This window comes from Lepisma saccharinum, chromosome 14 (assembly GCF_977018435.1).
Source record: "Lepisma saccharinum chromosome 14, izLepSacc3.1, whole genome shotgun sequence".
Taxonomy (NCBI): Eukaryota; Metazoa; Arthropoda; class Insecta; order Zygentoma; family Lepismatidae; genus Lepisma; species Lepisma saccharinum.
Window position 1 is genome coordinate 37434819 of NC_139242.1, and position 26628 is coordinate 37461446.

Consider the following 26628-nt stretch of genomic DNA (forward strand, 5'->3'; position numbering starts at 1 on the left):
GTCCAATGGCCCACTTGTTTCACACCATACATGAACAAAGCTATACCGCACATGTAGTGGGCTTTGCAGCAGGTATTGGCCCATACAAGGAAAGATATGGTTATATGGATGCATCACCAAAGACAAATGCTAACATATTTCTCCTCATCATGTTGACAATTGCAGCATATCACATATGAAAAAGAGTGAAATGTTAATTCGAAGTTACCTAAAGCTGATATCTAGGAAGCGAGCTGGATTTTGATGGTAACATTAGACAGCAAAAGATAATTTTCGAGCGTGAAAAACTGATGGGAAGTGAATTTCTACTATTCCTTTTCTTCATGGATTCCAGGAGAAAGAAAGATGTATAGTGGAAATATGAAAGGTGAATTTCATTAACAAAATGAAGAATTAATTTGTTGTTTGGACAAACCACTGGATACTTCTACACATGTTAAATTCTGTTGCATGCAAGCAACATTATTATTTTTTATATGTGGATACCTTTGTACTTATTGATATCATGCACATGCAAAAGTACTGAAGCTAGAGCCCTCTTGACAGTTGTCTCCTGTTATAATCATCTGCATTCAATGCATGTATATGCAGGTCACAATATTATGTATTTATGTTAAAGTAGTTTTTTTTAATTTATTGAAAATATTTAACTCAAAGGCTTTCTATTAGACCAACAAATAAGCCTAATTCCGTCAGCCAAGAAAATGCTGCATTTAAATGCTGTGTTTGAATTTTCTATGAGGTACTGCAAGGTTCTCTTGGCTTCTTGCACTTTTAAATGTACCTGTATTTAAATTTTAGGAAAAATTTAAAGGAGAAAAGAAGAACTGGACGTGTACCTTAAACTTGAAATTTCAAATACTTTGGTTATTTATTTTTAAAACATGTATGGTCACAGTTATATAGATCTGCTCAATCAGGAATTTATGACATTGTAAGAAATTTTTGATTTCTTCGGCTTCTGTTGACATGTAAAATACGTATTTCTTGTTAAGTCAAACGAAGAACATGTTTGGTTTTGTCTACATTTTACAATAATAATACTGTATTTTCTGGAAGAAATATGTGATAATAAAAAATTGTGTATTAAGCAAGATGCTCATCCAAACACTTTGTAAGACTTGAAACTAATAAAAAGTACATTTAATTTGTGTTTTAGCATGTATTAAAGATAAGATAATCTCCAGTGTCCAGTTTTAAGGTACATAAGAAGTTCTTGGGTAATATATGCATCGGGGTTTTATAGTGCAGGAGGCCTTAGAAAGAGCGTTTCGCGGGCTAACAGCAGATGTCGCTCGCACACTATTGCCGATACTCTCGCGTTGTCTGCTCCTCAGCCGAACAAACAGGCCGAGGTAGCAAGAGGCAGAGGTCACTCACCCTTCCAGAAGGGTGCAGCGAGCTAGCTGTGGCAACCGGGCTCGCTCATTCGCGGACCTGATTGGTTCTCGCACACACCCCCATATTGTTGTCTGCTGGAAGCCCACGAAGCGATCTTTTTAAGGCGTCCTGCACTATATGCTTTCCAACAATTAAATAAGTGCTTAACATTACTATAATCATAACAGGTAGCAACTTGAGTTCGTTTGTAATTCCACTTTTATGCACAGAAAGGCTAAAATGGGACTGGACCTACAGTTTAAAGTGGAATCAGAACCACTATGTGCTTCCACCAAGTATTGAACCCAAAACCCCTTGATTACAAGGATACGACACTATCAATACACCATTAGTGAGCTCTGATAGGCAGCAACTGAAGAACTTTAAACATTTCAACATATTTTCCTTGGAATTTTGGACACACAAATTAAAAATAGTTAAAAGTAAAAAAATAAATATTAAATATATTATCACATTTCTACTAATATGTTTTAGAGAAAAATAATTATGGTTAAAGATTTTGCAATTGTAGTACACCAGAAATAGTGCCAGAGGTGTAGATGCTCTTCAAGCCACCCTACAAATAAAAAAACTTTGTAATTACTGAATTTATATGAATCCTTCCCCAATACACATTTTTTACACCTGAGCTCCACCAACTTCACAGCAAACACAAATTACACTGCTCGGTGGAAAAATGTTGAAGACACGGATATGAGATTCAATGTGAAATTAAAAAAAAATAGAGTAATGTTCTATGTAAAAATATTTTATCATAACATATCACACAGCATTCATTCATCATGAACAAAACACCATTAAAAAATACGTACATATTTACACAAATGAAGATGTTATCACAAAATCATCATTTTGTAATACTTTCAATGTAAGTTTGTACTTCAAAACTATCAGTGGTTACTGTTCTGATTGGAACTATTTTCGGATCCTCCATGTGTGTTTTATGCACTTCTGATTCTATCCATGGAAAATTCTAGAATGTAAAATTAGTTAAAAATTATTAATAAAACAATGTACTAAATATAGAAAGTACACTGTTCATGCAAATAAGTAACAGAAAAACAAGAACACAATTTCTAACACTCCCTAATATGAAATGATTCTGAAAAATTTTACATACTGGCGTAAGCAAAAGTTAGGCACAAAACATTTGCATGTGCTTGTAATATGGTGCAGTTGCAGAACTTAATTTGTTATATTAATACAAAAGAACAAACATAAAATTTTGACTATCAACAACTGAATCTAAAAACCTGAAATTACGAAAGAGGTAAATAAATATAAAACACTGTCACTATAAAAGACCGTCAAACGATGATTTCAGGTTCCTAGATGCTACATTTTCCCACTTAATGCAAAATGCTACAAAATTATCTTGGGTTATAATTTTGTTTTTGCATTACAAGTTATTGAGTCATGATGCACTGAAAAATGTATAAGGCTCTTTTATGTATACATGAAAGATCAGTGGTCCAGTAGGTAGGATGTCTGGTTGGAATCTTTCCAAACTCGTCCCTCCATAAAGTGGCTCTGGGATTCACCTAGGCCTCTAATAAATGGGTATCTGGGGTAACCATGGGGGATAAAGATGCTCAGAGCATGGTGCTGATCACATCATAATCATATATTATCTCCAGAAAATGGCCAAGATCAGGAATGTGTGTTGTTTGGGTAGCCATTTGATTACATGCTGGGTGAACCCCAGAGCCACTTTTTGCAGAGACATGGTCTGAAAAACGCCCACATGAGGTTGTCTTCCCTGGTAACTGAACCCTGGGTCTCACACATGTCAGTCAGATGCCCTACCGACCAAATGGACCACCATAGCACCTAATCATCTCAGAAATAACCACAACAAACTTTGCCGAAAGTCCCTAAATCCTTGAAGTAGATTTTTCTACAAGACCTGCATCCCTCCCCAATTCAAAGGCATATATCCAAATCATTGAGAGCAAAAAATTGCATCTATTACCTTCCAAACTTATCAATATTCCACTCTAAATTATGGAATGTTAAATTTTGATGAAAAATATTATTTTTAGGGCTCAGCAGATACCAGTGATAAAGGTAATGGTTGCATTTTAATGACCAATACACGCCAATACTTTTCAGGTTCTTGTGGAGTTCATAAAAATAATGTGCAGCTCTTTCAGATTGATTTAATTGATTATCTTATGGGAAATTATAAATATTTTCAAGCAAAACTCTGGTAGATTGATATGGTATTGTTTGAATAGCAAATTTATATTATATAATTTATAATTATCTGAACCAATTTAATTACAGAGAAACTTAGTACTGCCTGCGTCTGTGTCATCTGCTGTTCACCGGTGTTAATTGCTGCAGTAGGAGAATCCATTCGACACGGATGCAGGCAGATAGGCGACAACAGTGCATCTAATGGCAATCAAGGAACAAGAAACAACAGAAATGAACAAAGCAACAACACAACAAGTTCCATTCAGGATGGTGGCGGAAAACCTGAGTACCAATTCTCTGTAATTACTGACTACCGTGACTCTCATCTCCCAAAATATGAACCATTTTAGATCGTTTCAATTTCTAAGTATCGGCAGTGGTGGCAATTAGAGGGGGCAGTTGCTCCCAAACTTTTTGCCACATTTTGCCCCTGCACTATGCTAAACCTTATGGACCAAGGGAAAGTAAACTGTCCTTGCCCCCCCCCCCCCCCAACTATTTGCAATTTTCTCCCCTAGTTTTGGAACCCAATCGCCACCACTGAGTATCGGTTCAGCTATAATTATCTTCCAAATGAAAATGTTTGACTAAAAATGCAATGCAGATAAATTAACAATATTTCCTTACTTGATGTGCTGGCTCATCAGCCCGATTCACAAGTGCTGCTTCTGTGGTATGTATCTGCAGTGTGAACGTGCTGTTCTTTGGCAAGGGCTTCAAGTAAGTGTCACATGATGACAACTTCAAACAGAATGCCCTTAAGGCTTGTTCTGTTCTAATCATGTATGGGTCTTCCCTGAAATCACAAGATGCAATATGTTTCGTAGTAAGTCAAAATAAAACTGCAATGAAATAAACATTTCATATAAAAAAATATGGGTGTATGGGATGGAAATTTTAGGTTGGGACGGGAAGTAAAGAAAAGTAAAATAAGATGTTCAGAATTTTTCTACACCATGAAAATCTCAGATTCCACACATTATTTCTCCGTGAAGTAATAGTTTTCTCATCTCAGAAATGAAGACTGCTATTCCCAATAAATTTCTGACACTTATAGGTCAGAAATCTGAGAATTAAGGACTTTTAATATTCAACCATTCAGAATCCCCACAATTGATATATCCTCGAGAGGAGAAATTTATTTCCCTGATCCTGGTACAGACTAGGGATGACCAAATCCAGATAAAATTTTATTTGGATATCAGATAACTTTCTATCCGGATTTCAAATATTTGGATATTGGATATTCTGATATCACAGTGCAGTGCAGTGCATGATAATAACTAATAAACCCATAAAAATGCAGGACATTACATTGAATTATGGATCAATACGGTTTCAGTTATCAGTATATTCTGTGATCAGAACGCTACATTTTAAAAGTAGCTTCGCTACAACTACAGCTACTCTTCCAAAATGTAGCTTCGCTACAACTACAGCTACATTTACCAAAAAGTAGCTCGCTACGCTACTCGCTACTTCTGCATAAAAAAAAACTTAAAAACAACGATATGGGTATTAAAAAAATCCCCTACTACTGGTAAATAGATTCTGTTATTCATTATAATGATTCCAATCATTTGATAATTTTGATAGCAATGTTACTTCAGTTACTTATTTTTACTATAGTTTTTGAGAATACCATACCTATGCAAGTGGCATATCAATTCAAATTTGATATATGAATATTGCAATTAGGGTGTTACCCAAATTACATAATTATTACAATTATACACAAATAAAATTTCATAGAATTAAGTATTTATGTTCACATCAACATATTTTTCTTGAGAATAAATATTTCATTATCATTCTTCCTCGTTCTCACAATTAGCCGAAAGTGGCAAAAAGCAACTATAGATAAGAGAATAATTAAATAAACCATTTATCCTCATTGTCATGATTGAGAGAAGTGGAAGAATAGATGAGGAGGTAAACAAAGGAGGACAAATGAATGGTGGTGGACTATATCAAAGCGTTCGAAGATTAATATGGAATAGGGATGTACCAATGAAATGAAAGAAGGTAATATGTAACACATACTATTGCCAATAATTACGTATGGAGCAGAGACTTGCACAATGACATAGAGAGACAAAGAAAAGATGCAGGCAGTGGAGATTAATTTCTTTAGGAGTCTTGTGAGGAAGACTAGAAGGGATAGAATGAGAAATGAGGAGATTTGACAGACAGTGGGTGTAGTGAAGCTTCAGGACAGAATAGATCAGGCACAGATGAGATGGTTCGGATACATGAGGAGGATGGATACAGAAAGACTACCAGTAAGAGCTTACAATGCACAAGGAGTGGGAATAAGGCAAGGGGGAGACTAAGATGTCGGTGGAAAGAGCAGATAGTGGAGAGTGTTAGGAGACAAGATTGGAACACCTTGGAAAGAGAGGAGTTGTGAAAGACCAGGAAAAAAATGGAGAGGCTTGACTTCTATGCCGACCCAGCCAGAGGCAGGAAACAGCGAAGGATGATGATGATGATGTCATGATTAGCAAAAGTTACAGAAAAGTGACGCAAAAGTAGGAGAAATACATAAATTTGAAAACTATGTATATTAACTAAAGAAAATTGTCGTTTCTGCAGGAAAGTCAATAACTTGTACATACTTTTTGCAATATGATAAAATTATTGAGAAAACTGTCGTGTAAACCTGAGTGTTCTAAACGTTTAAAATTTGTGAACAAATACTATCTCCAAAATAACTGTAATTCCAGAAACTCTATCATTCTTGTAACAATAATTTCTTGCTGGTAGATCTTATATACTGACGATGATCAATGCTGTTAACGTACTGAGCCATTTATTGCTGGCACTATTACCTTGTCAGTGCAGTGGAAATTCCATCGCTCGTTTTTGCACTGCAAGTTGTGTCTTACACAGCAATTAATGACATTTTGGTGTCTCTTACACCATGAATATCCATAGGATTTGTTCCAGGGGTGACGCGGAGGCACTTTTTTCCAGTGGTGCAGCAAACGAGGCATGTTTCTCCCCAAAATAGCGATGCAGCTAAAAAAAACGTGGCTGTTAGCAGGAATATATTCATATATGTCACTTAGTTATCTGGATATCTGAATTCTTCAGATACTAATTAAATAAATTACGCAGATATCTATAATCTACAATCTAGATAATCTGTATCTCCATGTAATAGACTGTCTTTATGAACCTCCTGCAACATTAAGGGTTATTGTCGATTTTTTCTGACACTGTTGCCACATTCAAAATTCACCTCAAAATGCCAAGAAAAAATGTAGCTGTAGCGAAATTTTCGCTACAACTACAGGAATTTTGTAGCTTCGCTACCGCTATAACTACAATTTTCAAAATGTAGCGTCGCTACAGCTACAGCTACAAATTTTGTAGCTAGCTACAGTAGCGACGCTACAAGTAGCTCGCTACTTCTGACCACTGAGTATATTTAAGGAAGCTTTCAGACTGAACTGAAAAGTGACATAGACCTTTACAGATGCATTCATTGCACATCAACGACAGACCGAGGAAAAATGATGCATGCTATTCAGTGAATGGCCCAGTCTAAGTGCTACGCAAGCGACAAGCAACTTGTGCAGCTTTTTGTGTCACTGCAGTATGAGATGTTGCATTTATTTCCATATGTTTCTCTTCAAGTGACAAGCATTGAAAGATCCCTAATAGTGACACTTTATTGGAACAGTAAAAATATTTCATATCAGCAAATCTTTATAAGGAGGAAAGTTATTTACAGTATTTCTATTGATGCCAAAGCGATGTACAAGTGATTATTACCATTCAAGATGAAAAAGACCAAAATAAAGTATCATCAATTGTAATCAATTGGAACATTGTCATTATAATAACAATATCATGATTGTTATCTTAAGTGAACTTAAGATGGCACTCCAATTAATTGATTAATTTGCTTTATTTTACTTCGCTTTTTGTGCCACTTTTGGATAAATTGCAAAGATGGGGATTAGTGAAATTCATGAATGGACACTCACAAACATCCATGCCCAGGCCGGGATCTGGGACCCCTGGCGTCGTAACGTGATGTGATGTGATAAGCACTCTGCCACGTGGGCCGGCACACTAAAATTAATTAAATACATGAAAAGCAAGGCAACATATATACTGCTGCTTGTGAAAATTGCAACACCAAGAAGGATACACGTGATTGAAATGAAATTTACAGTTAGCAATACACAAATTATTAGGATTACGGAACTGTACATGATCTCTGACCTTGAGAATTCAGTATGGTGTGAAGCACCCCTATGCTACAAACAGAGCATCTACAGGTTGTGCCATGAAATCAAAGAGGGCCTGGATATGTTCCTGGGGAATCTCCCTCCACGCAGTTTGTATGCGAGTCCACAAAGCATCAACAGTGGTTGCTGGAGGACTGTGACGAACAGGTTGCTGACCAACCATACCCCAGACATGTTCGATGGGCGACATGTCAGGCGAAATTGCAGGCCAGGGAAGCAGTGGTACCCGTCGTTCTTCGAAGACAGCTTACACATTCCTCGCCACATGTAGCCGGGCATTGTCCTGCTGTAATATGGCATGTGGAGTTGCCTGAAGGAGGGGCAGTACCTCAGGCTCTAAAACCTCCCTCATGTAGTGGTTGCTGTTCAGATTGCCTTCAATACGTAGGAGGCAAGATCACATGTTGTATCCAATGGCACCCCAAACCATCACACTTGGCGTTTGTTCGCAATGCCGCTCAACAATGCAGGATGCCAGCTTGCGTTCACCACGGTAGCATCTAACACGTATGCGGCCATCACTGTAGGACAAGTTGAAGCGGGACTCGTCTGAAAACACTACATTTTGCCACTCAGCATGCCAGCGACGGCGTTCACGTGCCAATTGCAGTCTGAGGCATTTGTGGTTTCTGGACAGTGGAAACCGATGCAATGGAATGTGTGCCAGCAGTCCAGCCAGCAGCAGACGGTGTCGAACTGTCTACGCAGACAGGTCCACAGCCATTGCAGTGCTCCAGCATCAAGCCAACACTGAAGATGAAGCTGTACGGTCCATTACAGCCATGCGGACAAGATGGCGGTCATCCCGTGCTGTGGTCACATCGCGTGGTCCAGTACCTGCCTATCGCTGCATACAACCCTCTTCTATCCACTGGTTCCACACACGCATCACTGTCGTAGCAGCATGCCCTGTGCAAGCCGAAATGTCACGGTATGACAAACCCGCTTCCCGGAGACCGATCATTCTGCCCCGTTGGAATTTACTCACATGCTGATATTGCACCCTCTGAAGTCGACGAGGCATACCGGCACTTGCTTTCATGTTTCCACTTCGTTTCATGGCTCTTCACTGACTGAGCTTGGCGTAACACTGACCTTTCCGGTCACACAAGAGAGGGTGCTACTGGGCCTACGTGTATGCCATCTCTCTGCAATCCTAATCACTTATTGCTGGTACACTGTTCTACACATCCTCCAAGTTTTGATTAATTCAGGCCATTCTTTCTAGGTGTTGCAATTTTCACAAACAGCAGTGTATGAACCTGATCTTATTGCCACTGTATATATTCAAGTATATTACTTACTTGTGAAATGCTGCATCTAATTTAAGAATGTCAAATGTGAACTTCTCTATTGGTTGAGATTCTTCATTCAAAAATGCAACAACAAGCCTATCAACTTCACTTTTCTTCAGAAGTTCTTGTACGCTACTCAAGCAACTGGTGATGTATGAATTTAATGGAGGAAACTTTGACATCTATAAAAATGTTAATAATAATAATAATTAGATACTCAAGTCTACACAAATATGCAAACACAAAAGTAACACTCACTATGAAATGCCATTGTAAGTTATAATGAGAGTTTGTGTGTGTGTGTGTGTACAGGCTTCTTATTGTTTGCTTTAACCCTTAAACAGAAACATCGGTGTGCGAGACCTTTAGTGTTTTGTAGTTCTACAATGTTGCAACACTGATTGATGTCCCCCCCCCCCTCTCCACAGTACCTTATTATCAACCACTTGCCTACACTCTGCACATGTTACTGCTCAGTTTGTGACTGTTTGTTACGAGAGACTTATTCTTGTTTGAAAATGTGCAGACGTGTTTCGCATTGCGTATTCAATGCCGAGGTTGGAAGTGATTTACATAATACATTTTCTTAGTTTTGTTCACATGTAATTTTAGCTTTCAATAAGTTTGAGTTATTAATCATAATTTTGCCCTTTTATTGTCTAAAAAACTTTAAAAAATGTAATAATAAATATTAAAAAATAAGGTCTCTCGACCGGATGTTTCCAATTATGAAGTAAGTATCACATGTGCAATATCAAATGAGTAAAACATGGAACTGATTTACATAATACAATTTTCTTAGTTTTGTTCCCATGTAATTTTAGTTTTCAATAAATTTGAGTTATTAATCATAATTTTGCCCTTTTATTGTCTAAATAAACTTTAAAAAAATGTAATAACAAATATTAAAAAATAAGGTCTCTCAGACCGGATGTTTCTAATTATGAAGTAAAGACCTATGTTTCTGTTTAAGGGTTAATTAAAGTTTTCATGTGCATGGGGGCAGTGGCCATGAAATTAAACAAAAATTAAGAAAGAGTTTCGCACAAAAAAATTAGCACCTTATCTGAGTATCTACGTATTTTTGGTGATATTTTCCCAAAATTTACATTTCACAAGACAAGCTCTACTCAGCAAGATAAGCTATTCTTAGCCTTTTGAACTCTCAACAGAACTTGAGTGACATAATTCCCAAACTAATGAACACATAACTGTACAGGACCTCAAGAAACCTTGTTACTCACACACACACATTTGGACACATACATACATACATACACACACACAAGGACATACAAAAAACACTGTTTAATTCCACTATGAGCCACCACTAGGTATTGAACCTGCGATCCCTTGATTACTATGCAATGATATTACCACTATTTTACTGGGATGAATGAATGTGTGAAATGAACACAAAGAAAATAATAAAAATATTTTGGATGCAAATCATGGACCATTTGTTCTGATAAATATTCCTCTACGTTTTTTGGCTTCCCTTCGTTGCATAACAAATGTACATACAAGACAGCAAATGAAAAAAGGGGATTAAAAAATACATGACTATCATTCTGCATACAATCTTGGTGTTAACACTCACTGATTCATCATAGCTGACACTTGTCTTCTCCATGATTTTTCATTTGTCACAATACAATATGAAACCATATATCAAAAGAGATAATGCGGCAGGTATTTATGCTAACCACACATCAGCCCTTAATCAGCTGCATGATCTCCCACCTCTGCTGAGGCATGTGGGAGTGAGGCTGGCAGTTGGTTAGGTAGGCCCTGGCCTTCACGGGCTGTTGCACCATGGGTTATTATTATATATCCTCTGTTGAGAAAGGATTGAAACTAAGCCACAGTTTACAATTTTCAGAATGAACAATCCATGATGTTGCATCTAGAATTCCCCAAACTTACTTTCCAATTTAATTTTGGAGACTTTGACTATTACATGGACTTATTTGTTGTTTTCTCTTGAATTACTGACGTGTATGCAAAGTTTTATCATATGCCTTACAAAGTAAGGAAAACATAATTTGTTGTACTGTACAGGATGAACTTCAGGAGCATATAGAGTCAAAAGTAAGTGTTACAGGTGTAACTTTTACCATACCAGCCTTTATTATTTTTTTTTCCTATCCTAAAAACAAATGCAGAGAATCACCTGAAGAGGTACTCCATACTTCTTCACTGGAACAAATATACTGGATGGATATAAGTGTCTCACACACAGGATATTATGTATGGCGACTTCCAGGAATTCCAACAAGATATCATTGCCTGCATATGAAATGATTATTTATATGTATATAGAAATGAATAAAACAATTAAGATATAAAATCAATCAGTGCTGTAATTTTGCATATTTTTTTAAAAAAATATTAATTATCTGTATCATTAGGCTAATCTCAATAGCGTTTGCGCTCTCTCCTTTAGTGAAACCAATATCTAAAAACTTTCCAGATAAATCTAGGTAACAGTTCTGAATGTTTAATGTTTTTCCACAAGTTTTATAGGAGTACGACAAAGCACTTTAGAAACAGATGTAGGAGTAAGTTCAAAGCTTGGGAAACTAATTAGCAAAGCTAAAAGCTTCACTAAGTAATGCCATGGTAGCTCAGTTGTTAGGGCATCTGACTACATGCGAGAGACCCAGGTTAGATCCCCAGCAGGGGAGAAGTAGGTTTTTTCCCACCTGTTCAAGTGGCTCTGGTGTCCACCCAGTACTGTATAAAGTGGATACCTGGAGGAAACTCTGGGAGGTAAAGGTGGCCAGGTGCTCATGGTGCTGATGACATCACCCCCACCTTCGGCCGACATCAAGTAAGTGTGGGACCCTAACTCCACATCACCTATATGCCTTCATGGCGTGGTGCAAACCATGGCATGGTGCAAAGCATAGGGGAGTAGTTTACTAAGTATTATTATTTAGAAGGAAAATTTTGATTTAAAATGTAGCTTACATGAGCATGCATTCTTTGTTTCCGGTTAATTGGGACACATTTTGTTGTGGACTTTCATGCTCGAATGGGGGTTTCATGTCAGAGACTAGATATTATGTGATCACGTATTTCAAGCATTTAGGGACATTATTTTAATGAAAGAGTCCTAAACTAGGTCGACTTAATCTAACAATAAAATGATTTAGGGGTATTTTAATAATCCTAGGAGCCCTAAACCTGACCAACCTAACCTAACAATGAAAGCATTTAGCAACATATTAGCTCTTCACACCCCTGCAGGTGAAATAGATAGCAGCAGCAGTCCGTAAAGAATGGCTGGTTGCAAATAATCATATAAGAGTATATGGAGAGAAAATATCTCTCTCCAGAAAACACAGTAAGTAAACACTAAAACTCTGAAGTATACAAACAGACATAATTAGAAATTGAACCATGTAAAAAAATTCCTATGACCCATGATAAATTCGAAATTAAACAATTGGAACTTGGGCCCAATCTATGATGCTCTAAGTGTTTCATCTTCAACATTGCATGTTAATCAAAAGGATCAAGTACATTCAACATGGTTGAAAACAAGTGACAACAAGTAAAGGGCACATCACGGGAAACAGACTGTTTTCAAATGGGGATCTCGAAGCAGGGAGAGGGGATAGAGATGAAAGTAGGGTGGCACTGAACTCAGTCGGCCGTGCCATTCGATTGGGCTTGGCATTGCAGCAAGAAGGAATAGATAGAGCATGTGTGATGTTAGCTGAAGCCAAAATAGCTTGCGGAGACTGCCATGTTGGGTGGTGCCATCTGCCTGTTGCATCCATTTGTTAACATTCAGCGAGAGGGAATTTCGTAGAGATAAATAAGGCTGCTTGTTATGTTTCTTTATGTTTAAATTGTCAGAAACAATAACTTTCTGCTCGGCGACATTCTTTCGAATTGTGGCTGAGTGAAAGCACAGTATGCAAATCTTACACAAGGATTTGGAATTCCAACCGTACAAACTTGTGATTGTGTAGAAAATACCCGAAGAAGATTATCCACAACTTTCAGCCTTCGCCAGGATCGTGCTTGCCATTTTCACAAACATGAAGATGCCATCCTTATGATGAGTGCAGCTGACATTGCGTGTACTGCTGTCACCCCATGCCAAGCCCAGCCGAGCCGATCCATGCCGCAAATGGCTTGGCCGAGTGAGTTCAATGCCACCCTACTTTCATCTCTACCCCCTATCCCTGCTTCGAGATCCCCATTTGGAAACCGGCAGTTTCCCATGATGCACCCTGTATTAACAAACATTTTTTATGTGAAATATTCTCGACAATTAGAAACCTCTTGGGAGTAAAAAATTAAGTGTGTTTTCAGTTTCTAATTATGGGAAGCAAAAAGAGCCTTTAATTTTCTTGATGCTTGTAGGATTTTGAATGTTTTTACAAAAATTTCTGACTCTTGTATGTCCTTATCATTCCTAGTAGTGTCAAGTTGGTGCCGAGTGCAAGCCGTGCGAAATTTGTAGCTCCACTCTTTATCTGTTTTGCGCTTGTGCTAGTACGAATCTGCAAAGTGAAAAAGTGTTTTCCGCCTTGTGAAATTGCAGTTAACGATGAGAACATATGTGCAGATCAGTTCTATGACAGTTATTTGAAAACTCTGAGTGCTTTCCCAACGCTTTGAGCTGTTCGAGGGGCGAGCGCGTGCAAGGGCACTTCGAGGAAAGCCTCGCCTTGGACCTCCGCCAGGAAGTGCATGCTCCAGCACCTCTTTCTCCTGCTATTGCTCCATGGAGACATCGAACTTCAACCTGGACCAGGGACGTCTACAGGGATAACAACATCAAGTGATAGTGCATTTCACCTTTACTATCAAAACGTGCAGTGCCTAAAAAAATAAGTTTTTGGACTGTGAACTAATGATGGCTGAGTTCTCCGAATAAGACTGTGTGTGCTTTAGTGAGTCATGGCTCAATTCTAATATCACGTGTGCTGAAATTCCGCTATATAAGTAGTTCAATGTTTATCGCAAAGATCGTGAAATGCGTGGGGATGGTGGTGTTATGGTGTGTGTGAACAAGAAGTAGCCCAGTAAGATACGACTGGATTTGCAATGAGACTGCGAATTACTCTGGGTAGAAGTAAGTACAAACCACCATAACAAAATGCTTGTAGGTTGTTTCTATCGGCCTCATAGGCGGAGTCCCAAAGAACTTTTAGAGTGTTGCTATGAATCTACTCTGGCAGCTCTATCCAGCCACAAAGTTATTTTGTGTGGGGATTTTAATATGCATATAAAGTGGAATAATCCTGTAAATGGCATACCAACCACTGGAGATGAAGACTGGTTCATAGATAATTTTATTCATGGACTAGGTCTTCTTCAGCACAATATGCACAACACCAGAAAGGACATAAACCTTGATTAAATTTTCTCCTCTTTTGAAAGGCTGCGGTGGCTCAGTCGGTAACGTGTCTGACTACCATGCTAAAGGTCCCGGGTTCGATCCCCGGCCGGTTCAAATTCGGGAACATTTCTAACGTTGGAAGCGGCCCCGGCACCCACCTAGCGTCGAATAACATGGGTACCTGGGGGGAACCCTGGGGGGTAAAGGCGGTCAGGGGCGTGATGCTGATCACATCACTCCCACTCTTGACCGGATCAAGAAAGTGTGGGGCGTTACCCCCACACCCCCTATATGCCTTCATGGCATGGTGCTAAGCACAGGGGAGCACTTTACCTTTTTTTTTTTTTAAAACTGTGAGGTCACACCCTCGTTGAATCTCCTTCAGTCAGACCATGAGTCGCTTTGTGCTATTTTCGAAATTCAAGTGAACTCCCCTTCTGCACCCCCCCCCCCCCCTTCCAGGCATAAGACTCCGTTGTGGAAGAAAAAGCCCTGGGACACCGTCTGTCGAGCCATTGACCTTTTCAATTGGAACCTGCTTTCCGAAGGGACTGTGACCGAGGTTGTTGAACTGTTTATGGACGTGATTCATGCCCTAATTCAGGACTATGTGCCACATAAAACAATGAAAAGTAAAAAGTAAAAATGGTACGTGGCGCTGTGGTCACTTGCACTTCCTGCGAGGTATACACCCTGGCCAACCTGACAAATGGGCCAGTTACAGTTCAGCGACCGGTCCGTGCAGGTTATCATGAATCATGTCTGAGCTGACAGTTTCAAAGAGGGCAAATTGTGGGTGCGCATATGGTGAGAGCTTCAGTGACAATAGTAGCAGAAATATTTGATGTATCAAGAGGCAAAGTCTCCAAGACTGCCTACGACACTTCCGGAAAATTGCATCAGTGAAGCACCAGTGTGGACGCAAGTGTGTGTTGCGTGACAGAGACAGACACATATTGGGTAGGATTGTGACCAAGCAGAAGATCACCACAGCTCCAAAAGTCACTGCTGAGCTGAATACAGTGCTTACAAACCCTGTTAGCGTCAAAACAGTCAGAAGAGAACTCCACAAGCAGGGTATTCATGGCAGATCTGCAATTCCCAAACCACTCGTGACTGTTGACCATGCTGCTAGACTGAGACAGTGGTGCAACGCCCATAAAAACTGGACAATGGAGCAGTGGATAGATTGTAATCTGGTCGGATGAGTCATCCAACTGCTGGCCGAGTGTACGTGTGGAGAACGCCTGCACAAGCGTACGATACAGACTGTCTGTTACAGAGAGTGAAGCATGTCGGTGGTTTAGTGATGATTTGGGCAGCCATCTCCTGGTATTCTGCCGAACCCATCATCACCCTGCATGGACATGTCACTGCCAGGGACTACGTAACCATTTTGAGTGACCAGATGCATCCCATGGTGAAAACTTTGTTCATAGATGGTGATGCCACGTTTCAAGATGACAGAGCCCCTGTTCATACAGCTCACATCGTCCAGGACTGGTTTGATGAGCACGAAAATGAAGTGTCACATCTGCCATGGCCTCCACAATCGCAAGACCTCAATATTATTGAGCCCCTGTGGTTGGTTTTGGAGACCAAGGTGCGAGCCCGCTATCCACCACCATCGTCTCTACAACAACTTGCAGCTGCTTTGGAGGAAGAATGGTACAACATCCCTTTGACAACCATACGTGACCTGTATTTGTCCATTCCACGTCGACTGCAGGCCGTTCTGCGTGCCAAAGGTGGTCCTACTCGATATTAATAAAGGTAATGTGCATTTCTGCAGGTGTTTCCATATTTTTGTCCATCATCTGTACTTCCTGGAACTCATTCTAACTGGCTTCCTGTTATATCTGGTGTGCCGCAAGGAAGCGTTCTTGGCCCTCTGTTATTTGTATTATATCTGGATGATCTCACAGACCTCTTTAATTCCCCCATCTCAAGCACAATTCTAATGTTTGCCGATGATTGCAAGATTATGAGAGAAATAAAACAGCCATCAGACATGCAAATTCTCCAAAATGACATTAACAGAGAATCTGAATGGTGTAAACGATGGAAACTGTCCACAAACCCTTCTAAATGCTCTTACATAACAATTTCATTGAAACAAAACATTCTTGAAGGCAATTATACACTCACCGACCTCCCTCTAGCAAAAGAAGCACAACACCGAGATCTAGGTATCCTCATAGATTCAAAACTAAATTTTTGATAATCACATATCAACAATCACAAAAAAGGCAATGCGTATGCTAGGCCTACTTTACAGGTTCACCGAAATCAATAACCCAAAAGCACTTTCCATTTACTTCAAGACATTTGTCCTCCTTTCTAGAATATTGTTCACCAATCTGGAACATGGCTGCCCATTCTCATACCTCCAAGATCAACAGTGTTCTCAGCTTTTTCCTCTCCATCGTTCGATATAGAGTCCCTGCCCTGAAAAACCTGCCTAAGAGAGATCTGCTTGTAAATCTGCATATTTATACTCCAGAAACTCGTAGATACATTGCAGATATGAAATTGCTATATAAGATTATAAATGGAAACTTAAGATGCAGCATCCCACTCCACGAACTCTCACTCAGAGTGCCTAGACATAAAACACGGAGCAAGGAAACTTTCCACACTACAACTCCCAGGCTCTCACTCATACAACGTTCACTATTCCATAGGCTACCGAATCAGTTCAATATAATCTCAAACCAAATAGATATGTTCACTTCATATTCATTTTTATCAGCAACATAGAAAAAATTGTACATAAGTAATGCTTTTGTGAAACTGATCTATTTACCTTGGTACCTTTTTGGCTTGTTTTATTTTTGTTTATTTTATGTTATCCTTTCTTTTGTGTTTTTAATCTTAGTCTATTGTTTTACTGTTGTTTCTTTCTGGTTTAAAATGGCTTCTGCTGTACTGGAAATTTCAATAAATAAATAGGCTAGTGTCCCTGACATTTGCAGGTCAGTGGAATTATATAGGATTTATTGACTTGGTTTATTTTACTTCAATATTCTGCCCTGTTTGGCTAATCACACAGATGAGGTGAGTCATGATATGAACACATGCCCAGGCTGGAATTTGAAACCAGTACCCCTAGCATCATAGCATGCTATGCTACCCACTCTACCACGGATGGTGTGTTTGTATGTGTGTGTATATAAACATAGGGTTTCACTGGCAACCAGAAACAAAAATTAGCCCACGTAGAGAACATCACAGCAAACAATTTTCTTGAGAACATTTGCTAGTTGCAGTCTTATTTTGCCACTCAAAAAACGTATTTTATCATGTTTGAATGGACCCCAGGTTACGGCTATCACTGATTTTAGCTTTCCTGCCAGACAACGTACGAAACAACTCGGTACTCTATGAGCCTGCCCGATTTCGCAGTGGTAGCGTCGTCACCTTGTAATCAAGGGGTCCCAGATTCGATACCCGGTGGAGGCACAAGTGGTTCGGATCCCACTTTAAACTGTAGGTCCCGTCCCGATTAGCCTTACTGTGCATAAAGTGGACTTAAAACACCAACTCAATCAATCGGTACTCTATGAAAATGCGATCATACCAGCAGATAAGCTGCTGGGTTTAATCATTTTGCTGAATTCATGCATTCTGAAAGGCATTTAAAATATTTAAAACCACTTTTCTGACTTTTTATAAACTTATCTTTTATTAAATTTTAATATTATTCAGATTTATGTTCCCTACACATCTATCGGTAAAAGTTCCGATAGTTTTATGATTTTTTTCAAATTCTCCTAGCAGGAAGACTAATTATCGTAGAACTTTGGTAGTCATTGTCACACGAAATTTTAACCTTTCTAAAAGCAATGAGCACTGTTTGGATTTCAAAAAAATTTATTTATGTTGAAGATAACAATATAAAAATTACCTTACGCAAGCGTGCATGCTTTTCAGGAACAATGTATTTTCAGTTGAAAAGTGTCTGTAACGAAACTTGGCCTGCCAAACCCAACTACGAAAGCATATATTGAACAAAATCTTAAGTAATCACTAAAACTCCGCAGTATGTGTTAACAGAAGTAAATCAAAATTGAACCACGTTAAAATTGCATTTGTAGCATGATGAAATCACAATAAAACAAAAGGAACTTGGGCCAATCATTGTCAAATGAAATTTGAATCTTCCTTAAAGTAATGAACACTCTTTGGATTCGAGAAAAAAGTTATTCATGTTCAATTTTTTTGTACTTGGTACAGAGTCTGAAGAAGATCTTACTAGAAGGTTGAAACGTAACGTTTAGTTTATGTTTTAAAATAAAATAAATTTCTGCCTTGATCAGCATATTTAGTTATTGTTATCATGGAAACAAGGCTTATAAGTGTTATCATTGAAAGCATATCTTGAACAAAATCTTAAGTAATCGCTAAAACTCCGCAGTATGTGTTAACAACCGTAAATCAAAATCGAACCATGTAAAAATTGCATTTGTAGCAGATGACATTGAAACAAAACAAAAGGAACTTGGGTCCATCTATCTATAACAGGAAGGTCCTGCTGTAAAAGTTTGCCAGATTTCTATGGTACAGTGAAGTGCGGTAATGTCGGTACTTGAGGTAGCAGTCAGTGGCGTAATCAAGGGGTGGGGGGGTGGTATGGTGTGGGTCCCCCTCCCCCCTTTAGGGTCCAGTATTCCTAAAAAAAAGAATGTAAATAACAGGAAAAGATTGCAAAATGATGAAGGAGTACTACAAAAAGTACACGTAGCCCCAACCCCCATTTGAAAATAAAAAAAACAATTTGATTTGACTACTGAGCCAGAGATCCTGGGTTCGAAACTCCGCTTGGCCATGGGTATTCTTTGTGTGTGTCTACCTTCATCAATTTTATCGTATCATCTTCGCAATTAGCCAAAAGTGGCGGAAAAGCAAAGTAAAATAAACCAAATCAAGCAATCAATCAATGATTTGATTTCATTTTTGTTACTTAGCACCACGTTTTTGTCACATTTAGATAACTGCGAAGATGATTCAATAAAATTAATGAAGGGACAAACACAAAGTACACTCATACCCAGGTCGGTGTTCGAACCCGGAACTCCTGGTTTTGTAACGTGCTGTGATAACCACTACTCCACGGTTGGTTGACTTGGTGTTTAAAGTCCACTTTATGCACAGAAACAAAACAGGTAACAAAACAAACTTTTTTGTAGTTTCTTCAATAATATTCATTTGGCTTTCTGAGTTCTGAGGTACATTTTTCATTCCAAATTATTTCATTATTCACTGCAGAGTACAACACATAGGAACAAGAATGCGCACTCATCACAGGTTCGAATCCTGGCCTGGATTGTTCATATGAGGTCCCTTCATGAATTTCATCATATCATCACTCATCCTCATTTTCACGATAACCAAATGTGGAGAGTGGTCCGGTATTATAAACTCGTTTCTAATAAAACTACATCCCATATTATACATACATATTGTACAATGTGTAAAAGGTTGTGTATATACAGAGAACATAAGTACTGCAGAAAATTTTCCCCTGACAGTTCTTTAGAGGATTTACAAAGGAATCTAAGGACCACCAAGGCCCAAGTTCCTTTTGTTTTATTTAGATTTCATCATGATACGAATGAAATTTTTACATGGTTATATTTCAATGTATGTCTCTTAACACATACTGCAGAGTTTTAGCGATTACTTAAGGTTTTGTTCAATAGGGCTATATGCTTTCGTGGTTAGGTAAGGCAGTTTAGGTTTGGTTCCCTTTCCATTCAAATAAAGTCCCTAAATGCATTCTACTAAGGTTCCGATTTACTTCTACATTCATTCCAACGATTCTACGATATTTACTGTCACTTGTCGACGGAGAAAATCTTGTCCATGAGAATGCGTAAGGTAATTTTTCAAGTTGTTTTTTTTTAAATATAAATAACTTTTTTTCCAGTCCAAACAGGGCTCATTACTTTAAGGAAGGTTCAAATTTCGTGTGACAATGATTTCCAAAATTCTATAATAATTAGTCTTTGTGCTAGGAGAAATCATAAAGCAATCGGAACCTTTACCAAAACCAATCCCCTATCTGTCCTATAGGAGATAGACTTTGGGACCTGAAAGCACAGGCTTTCAACCATTGTAGCGGGGGGGGGGGGGGGGGGTGAGGGAGGTAGAGGCAGAGGAAGAGCGAGCTAGGCTAGCTTTGCCCGCAGATCGCACAGAGGGATGAGAAGCACGTGAAATAAAAAAAGTGTTACATATGTACTGTGGCTTTACCAAAATACTGTGATTTGAAAATAATTAGAGATGTGAGATAGATTGATCTATCTCTGCTAGACTAGCTACTCTCCTCAGTGCACATCACTGCTATGGTATCACCTTGTATATTTACATCTCTTGGCTCACAATTTGTTTCTTATAGATATGTGTAACGTTATCATTTGAACCAGGCATAAATTAGATTACACAAAACACACAACCTTTGGTTACGTGAATTACAGCCTATTTAGTACTTATGTTTTACAGAAATATAAAGAATGTGATTCATATAGAAAATATATGTATATTGCCAATTACATTATTCATACCTCTGGAAACTGGAGACTCCATGATATCCTTCTTCTTGATTCCCTTTCTAGGAAAACATTTAAAAGATTATAATAAAGTACATACATTTCTGCCAAATAATACTAAAACTGTAGCTACTAAATCAAAACAAAACAAGGTAATAACTGCATCTTCGAACATAGACATCGGATTTCTTCATTTTTACACAAGAAAGTACTTACTGAAATGAGTTTTTCTAGCATTTAGATACTTCCTGGAGGTATTTTCTTTTGTTGTTGAATGTGCTTGAGTGGGAATTCATGTGTTTTTCACGAAAAATATATCTCCGACGCACAATTGTCGTTGCTGTTCTTTCCTTCTTGTACGAGAGCCGGATGTTGCGCATGTTTGATGACGTAACCTCCTGTCAGTGTTTCCAACCATGCCATTGTGTTGCAGAAGATGAAAAAACGAAAATATACATTCCTGATATTACTAAGACCCAAAATTTTAACTATGTTTGACTAACCTAACCGAACCTTGCCGGAAATTGTTCGTGGGGCTATCGTCAATGGTTTTTGGGTCTATCAGTGAATGGTTTTTGGGGCTATGCATGAATGGTATTTGGGGCTATCCGTCAATGGTGTGTGGGGCATTTTTCGGTTAAGAAGGTTGGAAACACTGTACACCCACTGATCCACGACGCTGTGCCCGCCATAAAAAGGACGAACAATAATTACTGTTATGGACATTTTTTCATGAGAAAAGCAAAATGACACAATGTTCCACAATGCACAATCTGTAAGCATGAAAGTAAAAAAAAATGACGAAATAAATGAGTGAGAGGTGTTGTTCGGAGATGTAACTGATACCCAAAACAATAAACATTAAATGTTAAGTATCCCCGAAACATCTGAAATTATTTTTTCTTCTTCTTTTTCACAATGATAGTTACGTATTCTGCATTCCTAAGGATTCTTGAAGGTGCCATTTCGTTTTTTCACACAAATAATTTCAATTTTCGACATATCGAGTAATTCTTGTTTGTTCATTTTTGCTTGCGTTATACGCAATATGGCGGATAAATCTTGACTAGCGTTGTCGATGATCAGTGGTTATGGAGTGTTGCAACCATCTTCATCGAAAAATACCTACTCTCGTGTTACTGATTTAGTATTTTTTTCCACGTTCAAAAACCCCACGAACCGTGCACAGATAGCCCCATGAACCATGCACGGCAAGGTTAGGTTAGGTTCAATTAGGCAAACATAGTTAAAATTGTCATGTTCTTGGAGAACAACGGTGTGGTTGGAAACACTGACCGGGGGTTACATCATCGAACGCACGCAACATTTGATTCACGTAGTGGAAGGACATAGAGGTAACAGCTTTCGTGCATTGGAGAGACGTTAATCTTAAAAAATACAGGGTTTACTGGCGAAATAAATTAAGCGATGGGAAGACACACTTCCACGACCTTTCAAAAGTGCACGGAAAGTCAGTTCGGTTAAGTACTTTCGGTAATTATGCAGTATCGCTCAAACACCTCTCACTCGTTTCTTTCGTTAATTTTAGCATCGAAACTTACATATTCTGCATTGCGGAAGAATCCTGAAGGTGAAGTTATGCCTTTTTCCATGAAATAGTGTCAACTTTTCATATTACAAGTCATTATTTGTTTTCCTTGTTTCGCTTGTGTAACAGACAATATGGCGTGCACTCATCATGGATCATCACGCATCGTGCTTGTGTTTTGTCGATTTGCAGTGCTCAAGCAGTGTTTCAAACATTAATGACCAAAAATTACGTACTATTACGATTTTTTTTTTTACATGTTTCCATGATTCTTGCATGATTACATCCACGAACTATGCATGATAAGGTTAGGTTAGGCAAACACAGTTAAAATTTAAACACGTTAGGTTATCTTAAGATAGTTAAAAATAATTCATGACTAGATAAAATATATTATTTTCTTGTACATTGCATTTTACAAGTTCAATTCACACAAGACGCGCTATTTACAAGTTCAATTAACACAAGATGTGCTATTTACAAGTTCAATTAACACAAGATGCGCTATTTACAATTTCAATTTACACAACACACGCTATATTGCATGTGCTTGGAAGTTCTATTTTTGTACTCACATGTACTGAATGGTGACTGCTTGTTTAAAAAATTCATGAACTCTTGTCTCCCGTGGAAAATTAATCTTGAAGAGGTACTCAGATAAATATCCTGTTAAGTGATATTTTCTTCGTCCAAACACTGGAATTGAATGCCGGACATTACACCAAACTCTCTGGATGTTTCGTGAATGGATTGGAATTTTTTCACCCATCAGTCGTTGCACGTTCTGCTGATGAACATGTCTACTTGCAGGTGTGTCGACAAATTCCACACTATGGTTAACTCTGAGCCTTGTAGGTTGATATATGCTTTCCAACAGTCTGAAATTATTGTTGTTCCTGGAAGAATGAATTGACGTATGACTTTCAGCAGAGTATCCTCGGTTCGGTTTTCTACGGGAACCATGAAGAAACGTGTAGGGTTTCCCCTTTCAATTCCTCCGAATACCCACTGTCCGTGAACTGGATGGGCCCTTCCATTTACACATGTTTTGGTTTTTCCGAACTTTGCCTCATCGACTTCTACAATGACACCATGACCTCTGATTGGTCTAGAATTTCGAATTACCCATTCTTCACACACATGCCTACAGTGCTTTGACCAGTCCACCACTGTTCCTCCACTTATGTCCAGTTCGAATTGTATGGAATCCTGTCTTGGGTATGGCAAAAGTAGCCACAGTTTACAAAATTTTTGGATCTGTTGCACCGTCAGCTTACTTTGTCCTATGAAGGTTCCCAATCTTGCAGATCTTTCAAATCCACACCGAACTCTTTTGAACCTTAACTTGCCACGTCCTTGGACTCGCTTCGTACAGGCATATATCCACTTCCCATTTGTTCGAATGTGCAGCTTGCATGTACTTCCACATTTTTCACATTCCATTTCTTTCTTCACGATTCCGTGTTGAACTACGAATTCCACTACGTCTTCCACATCCAACAACTTCACGACACATCCTTGACACGTCATCTTATTGGAACACAATGACCGGTTTGGAAACAGTTACAAGGGTTTACGACATAAACAACCACAGATGGTTTTCGATTTCACGAAAACAAAAAGCGTGTTTTGAAACACTGACACGGGGTTTCGTCATCGAACGAAGGCAAATAGCAAGGAAATGGCAGCAATCGTCTCTGCGTGTTGGAAACATTTCTCACGAAAGGAAAAGGAATACTGGTTCAGAAAGCTTAAACAATCAAAGAAAACACCTTCATGAACTTCCCCAACGTCAGAGAAATTGATTAAAGTAAGTAGTTTCGGTACCAGTTTCATAGATCGGAGACACATTAAAATCAGATATTTTGTGTTTTGCATGGTTCGTACCTACCAATTGCGTATTGCGGAACATAGTTCAAGGTGCCATTGTGCGTTTTACACAAAAACAAACACTTTTTCTACGCATTTATCTAAGTGCTATCGAATGCACGTAACGGTGCGATATCGCTTACTTGGTGAATGATATCGCTTCTTTTGTTTTCCAATATCAGTGTTTTCCAACCTTCTTCACCGAAAAATACCTACGATCGTGTTCGTCACGTGTGCAAATTGTACATTGCTGACGGATAGCCCCACGAACCATTCCGATAAGGTTAGGTTAGGCAAGCATAGTTAAAAAAAGGGGGGTTGGAAACACTGACATGATTTCCCGGTCAAATAGATACCACGATGAAAGAAAATACCTTGACTAACGTTGGAAACCTTAGAAAAACTCATTTCCGTAAGTAGTTTCTTCTGTAAAAGTGAAGAAATTTGTCTCCGATGTATGAAACTGTTACCGTAGTTTCTTCTGTAAAAATGAAGAAATCCGTTCGGACGATACTGCATATTTACCACAGATTGAAGAAATACGTTTCGGGGATACTTAAATTTAACCGTCGCGGATAATTTGGCAAGCAATGCTTGCACATCCAACTGTACTAATAATATCTAAGATATTTATAGTAACCTGCATACGTTTCTTTACCGTGTGCTGCGTCCTCTGGTCTTGTACACTCGTTTGCTTTGCACTAGGTGACGTCACTTCCGTCAAGACTGTACTTCAAGTATGTACTTTGTACCTTTTGGACACCGCCTTAGTCTAACTTAACCTAAAGCAAGGAGCTGGCAACCTTGCTTTATTCTTGCCTTATGTAGTTCCAGTGCATAAAGCAATGTTACCAACCTACTGGGCTCTTGCCATAGCCTTTTACGATGGGGGTTTCTAGAAAAAAAAAATAATTGGGAGTTGGCCCACCCCCTTTGACTTAGGACCACCAAACTTGGTATAAATCGACAAAGGTAGCAATACCCTTTAGGGTATTACTATTTTTATTTATCTCTAACCGTTCTCGAGATATGGCCCACTGACGAAATTTCGGGGGTGGTGGGTCATATTAATCGTAGCGCGCTCAAACTTGGTATGCGTATTCTCTACTATCACAAAATGCTTCTTAGAAGTCAAAATCGCGGTCTGTTTTGCTCTATCTCTTACCGTTTTCGAGATATTTGACATTTTAAGTTTTTTATTGAAAATTTTCGGAGGAGGACAGTGGGCGCCATCTGTTAGCAAACAAAGGAACTATCTCGAGCTGGGTGGCGCCGTGAGCACCATCTATGAGGAAACAAAAAAACTAAGTGTTTTGGTGGGTATAAAGGGACAAATAGGATCTTGCCTGGTATGTTGATTGTGTGTTAGGGAATATTGTAAGTGGTATTGTCTTATATTAGAGGGCTCTTTTGATAATTAACTTATAACTGCACACAGGCTGCCGCAATTAACATAAAATATCCCGCCCCTGTTTCTTCTAGCTTGTGTAATGTAAGTTTGGGTAGGATCATAGGGCGAAATGTGATTCTCCTATGATAATATCTGGCTGACTAGTATATGCGATTACGAAGGACATGGCTGTGCATGTGACTTCTAGGATCAAGCCTATGAAATTGGGGTCCTAGTAAGTTGAAACAAATGGCGGGATATTTTGCAAAAAATTTCCTTAAACATTTTTTATTTCAGACATTAGATGGATGGTGCACGTGGTCGAGTAAAATAGTCGCAGGACATTGGAGTGACGTCTGTTGCAGAACAAAGTCGAAAATGAGTACATTAGAAATATTACTGCTAATGGAGCTAATAGCCAAGTATATGGTAACTGGCACGGGCGATGTTTTTAATATATAGCTGATGACCCTATGTCGGACCCCATCGTGTGTCCAATATAGGACCCCTCAAAATAATAACAGAATCTATGTACTTGTATATATCGGTCATTACACATTAATCTGAGGGGTTGCAAGTTGTAAATATATAAGCAGTAATTAGCCTGCGCTAGAGGCGAATGCTTTTGATATTGTGTTTTCTGATTAGTTAAAAAATACGTAATGTGATGACTCATATTTTCTGATTGCGCAACACTGCGGCAAGTTATTACGTAATGTGATGACTCATATCTTCTGATTGCGCAAAAAA

The 26628-nt window shown here is 38.7% G+C and overlaps 3 protein-coding genes across 7 annotated transcripts in view; 1 reads left to right on the forward strand and 2 right to left on the reverse strand.

Moving 5' to 3' along the window:
• LOC145998798 (alkaline phosphatase-like) overlaps window positions 1–1133 on the forward strand; it is a 63898-nt gene extending 62765 nt beyond the window's left edge. The window contains exon 9 of the mRNA XM_083135402.1: window positions 1–1133. Within this exon, the coding sequence (XP_082991528.1) occupies window positions 1–179 (179 nt within the window). The 3' untranslated portion in view covers window positions 180–1133.
• PolZ2 (DNA polymerase zeta subunit 2) lies at window positions 929–25184 on the reverse strand. 5 transcript variants are annotated; one of them, XM_083135406.1, is made up of 7 exons: window positions 25137–25184; window positions 21086–21132; window positions 11331–11446; window positions 9167–9339; window positions 4228–4396; window positions 2214–2374; window positions 932–1957 (listed from the first exon to the last, which is right to left on the reverse strand). In XM_083135406.1, exons 2-6 carry the CDS (start codon window positions 21105–21107, stop codon window positions 2249–2251), a joined length of 606 nt encoding a protein of 201 aa, XP_082991532.1. In that variant the 5' UTR covers window positions 21108–21132; window positions 25137–25184; the 3' UTR covers window positions 932–1957; window positions 2214–2248. The 5 variants fall into 5 exon arrangements, with proteins under 5 accessions (XP_082991533.1, XP_082991529.1, XP_082991531.1 ...); XM_083135403.1 differs by having other exon boundaries at window positions 931–2374; window positions 25137–25183; XM_083135405.1 differs by having other exon boundaries at window positions 931–2374; window positions 25147–25164.
• Window positions 23388–24149, reverse strand: LOC145998336 (uncharacterized). Its single transcript, XM_083134741.1, has one exon. The coding sequence runs from the start codon at window positions 24147–24149 to the stop codon at window positions 23388–23390; it is 762 nt and encodes a 253-aa protein (XP_082990867.1).
• Window positions 25185–26628: the final 1444 nt, after the last annotated feature.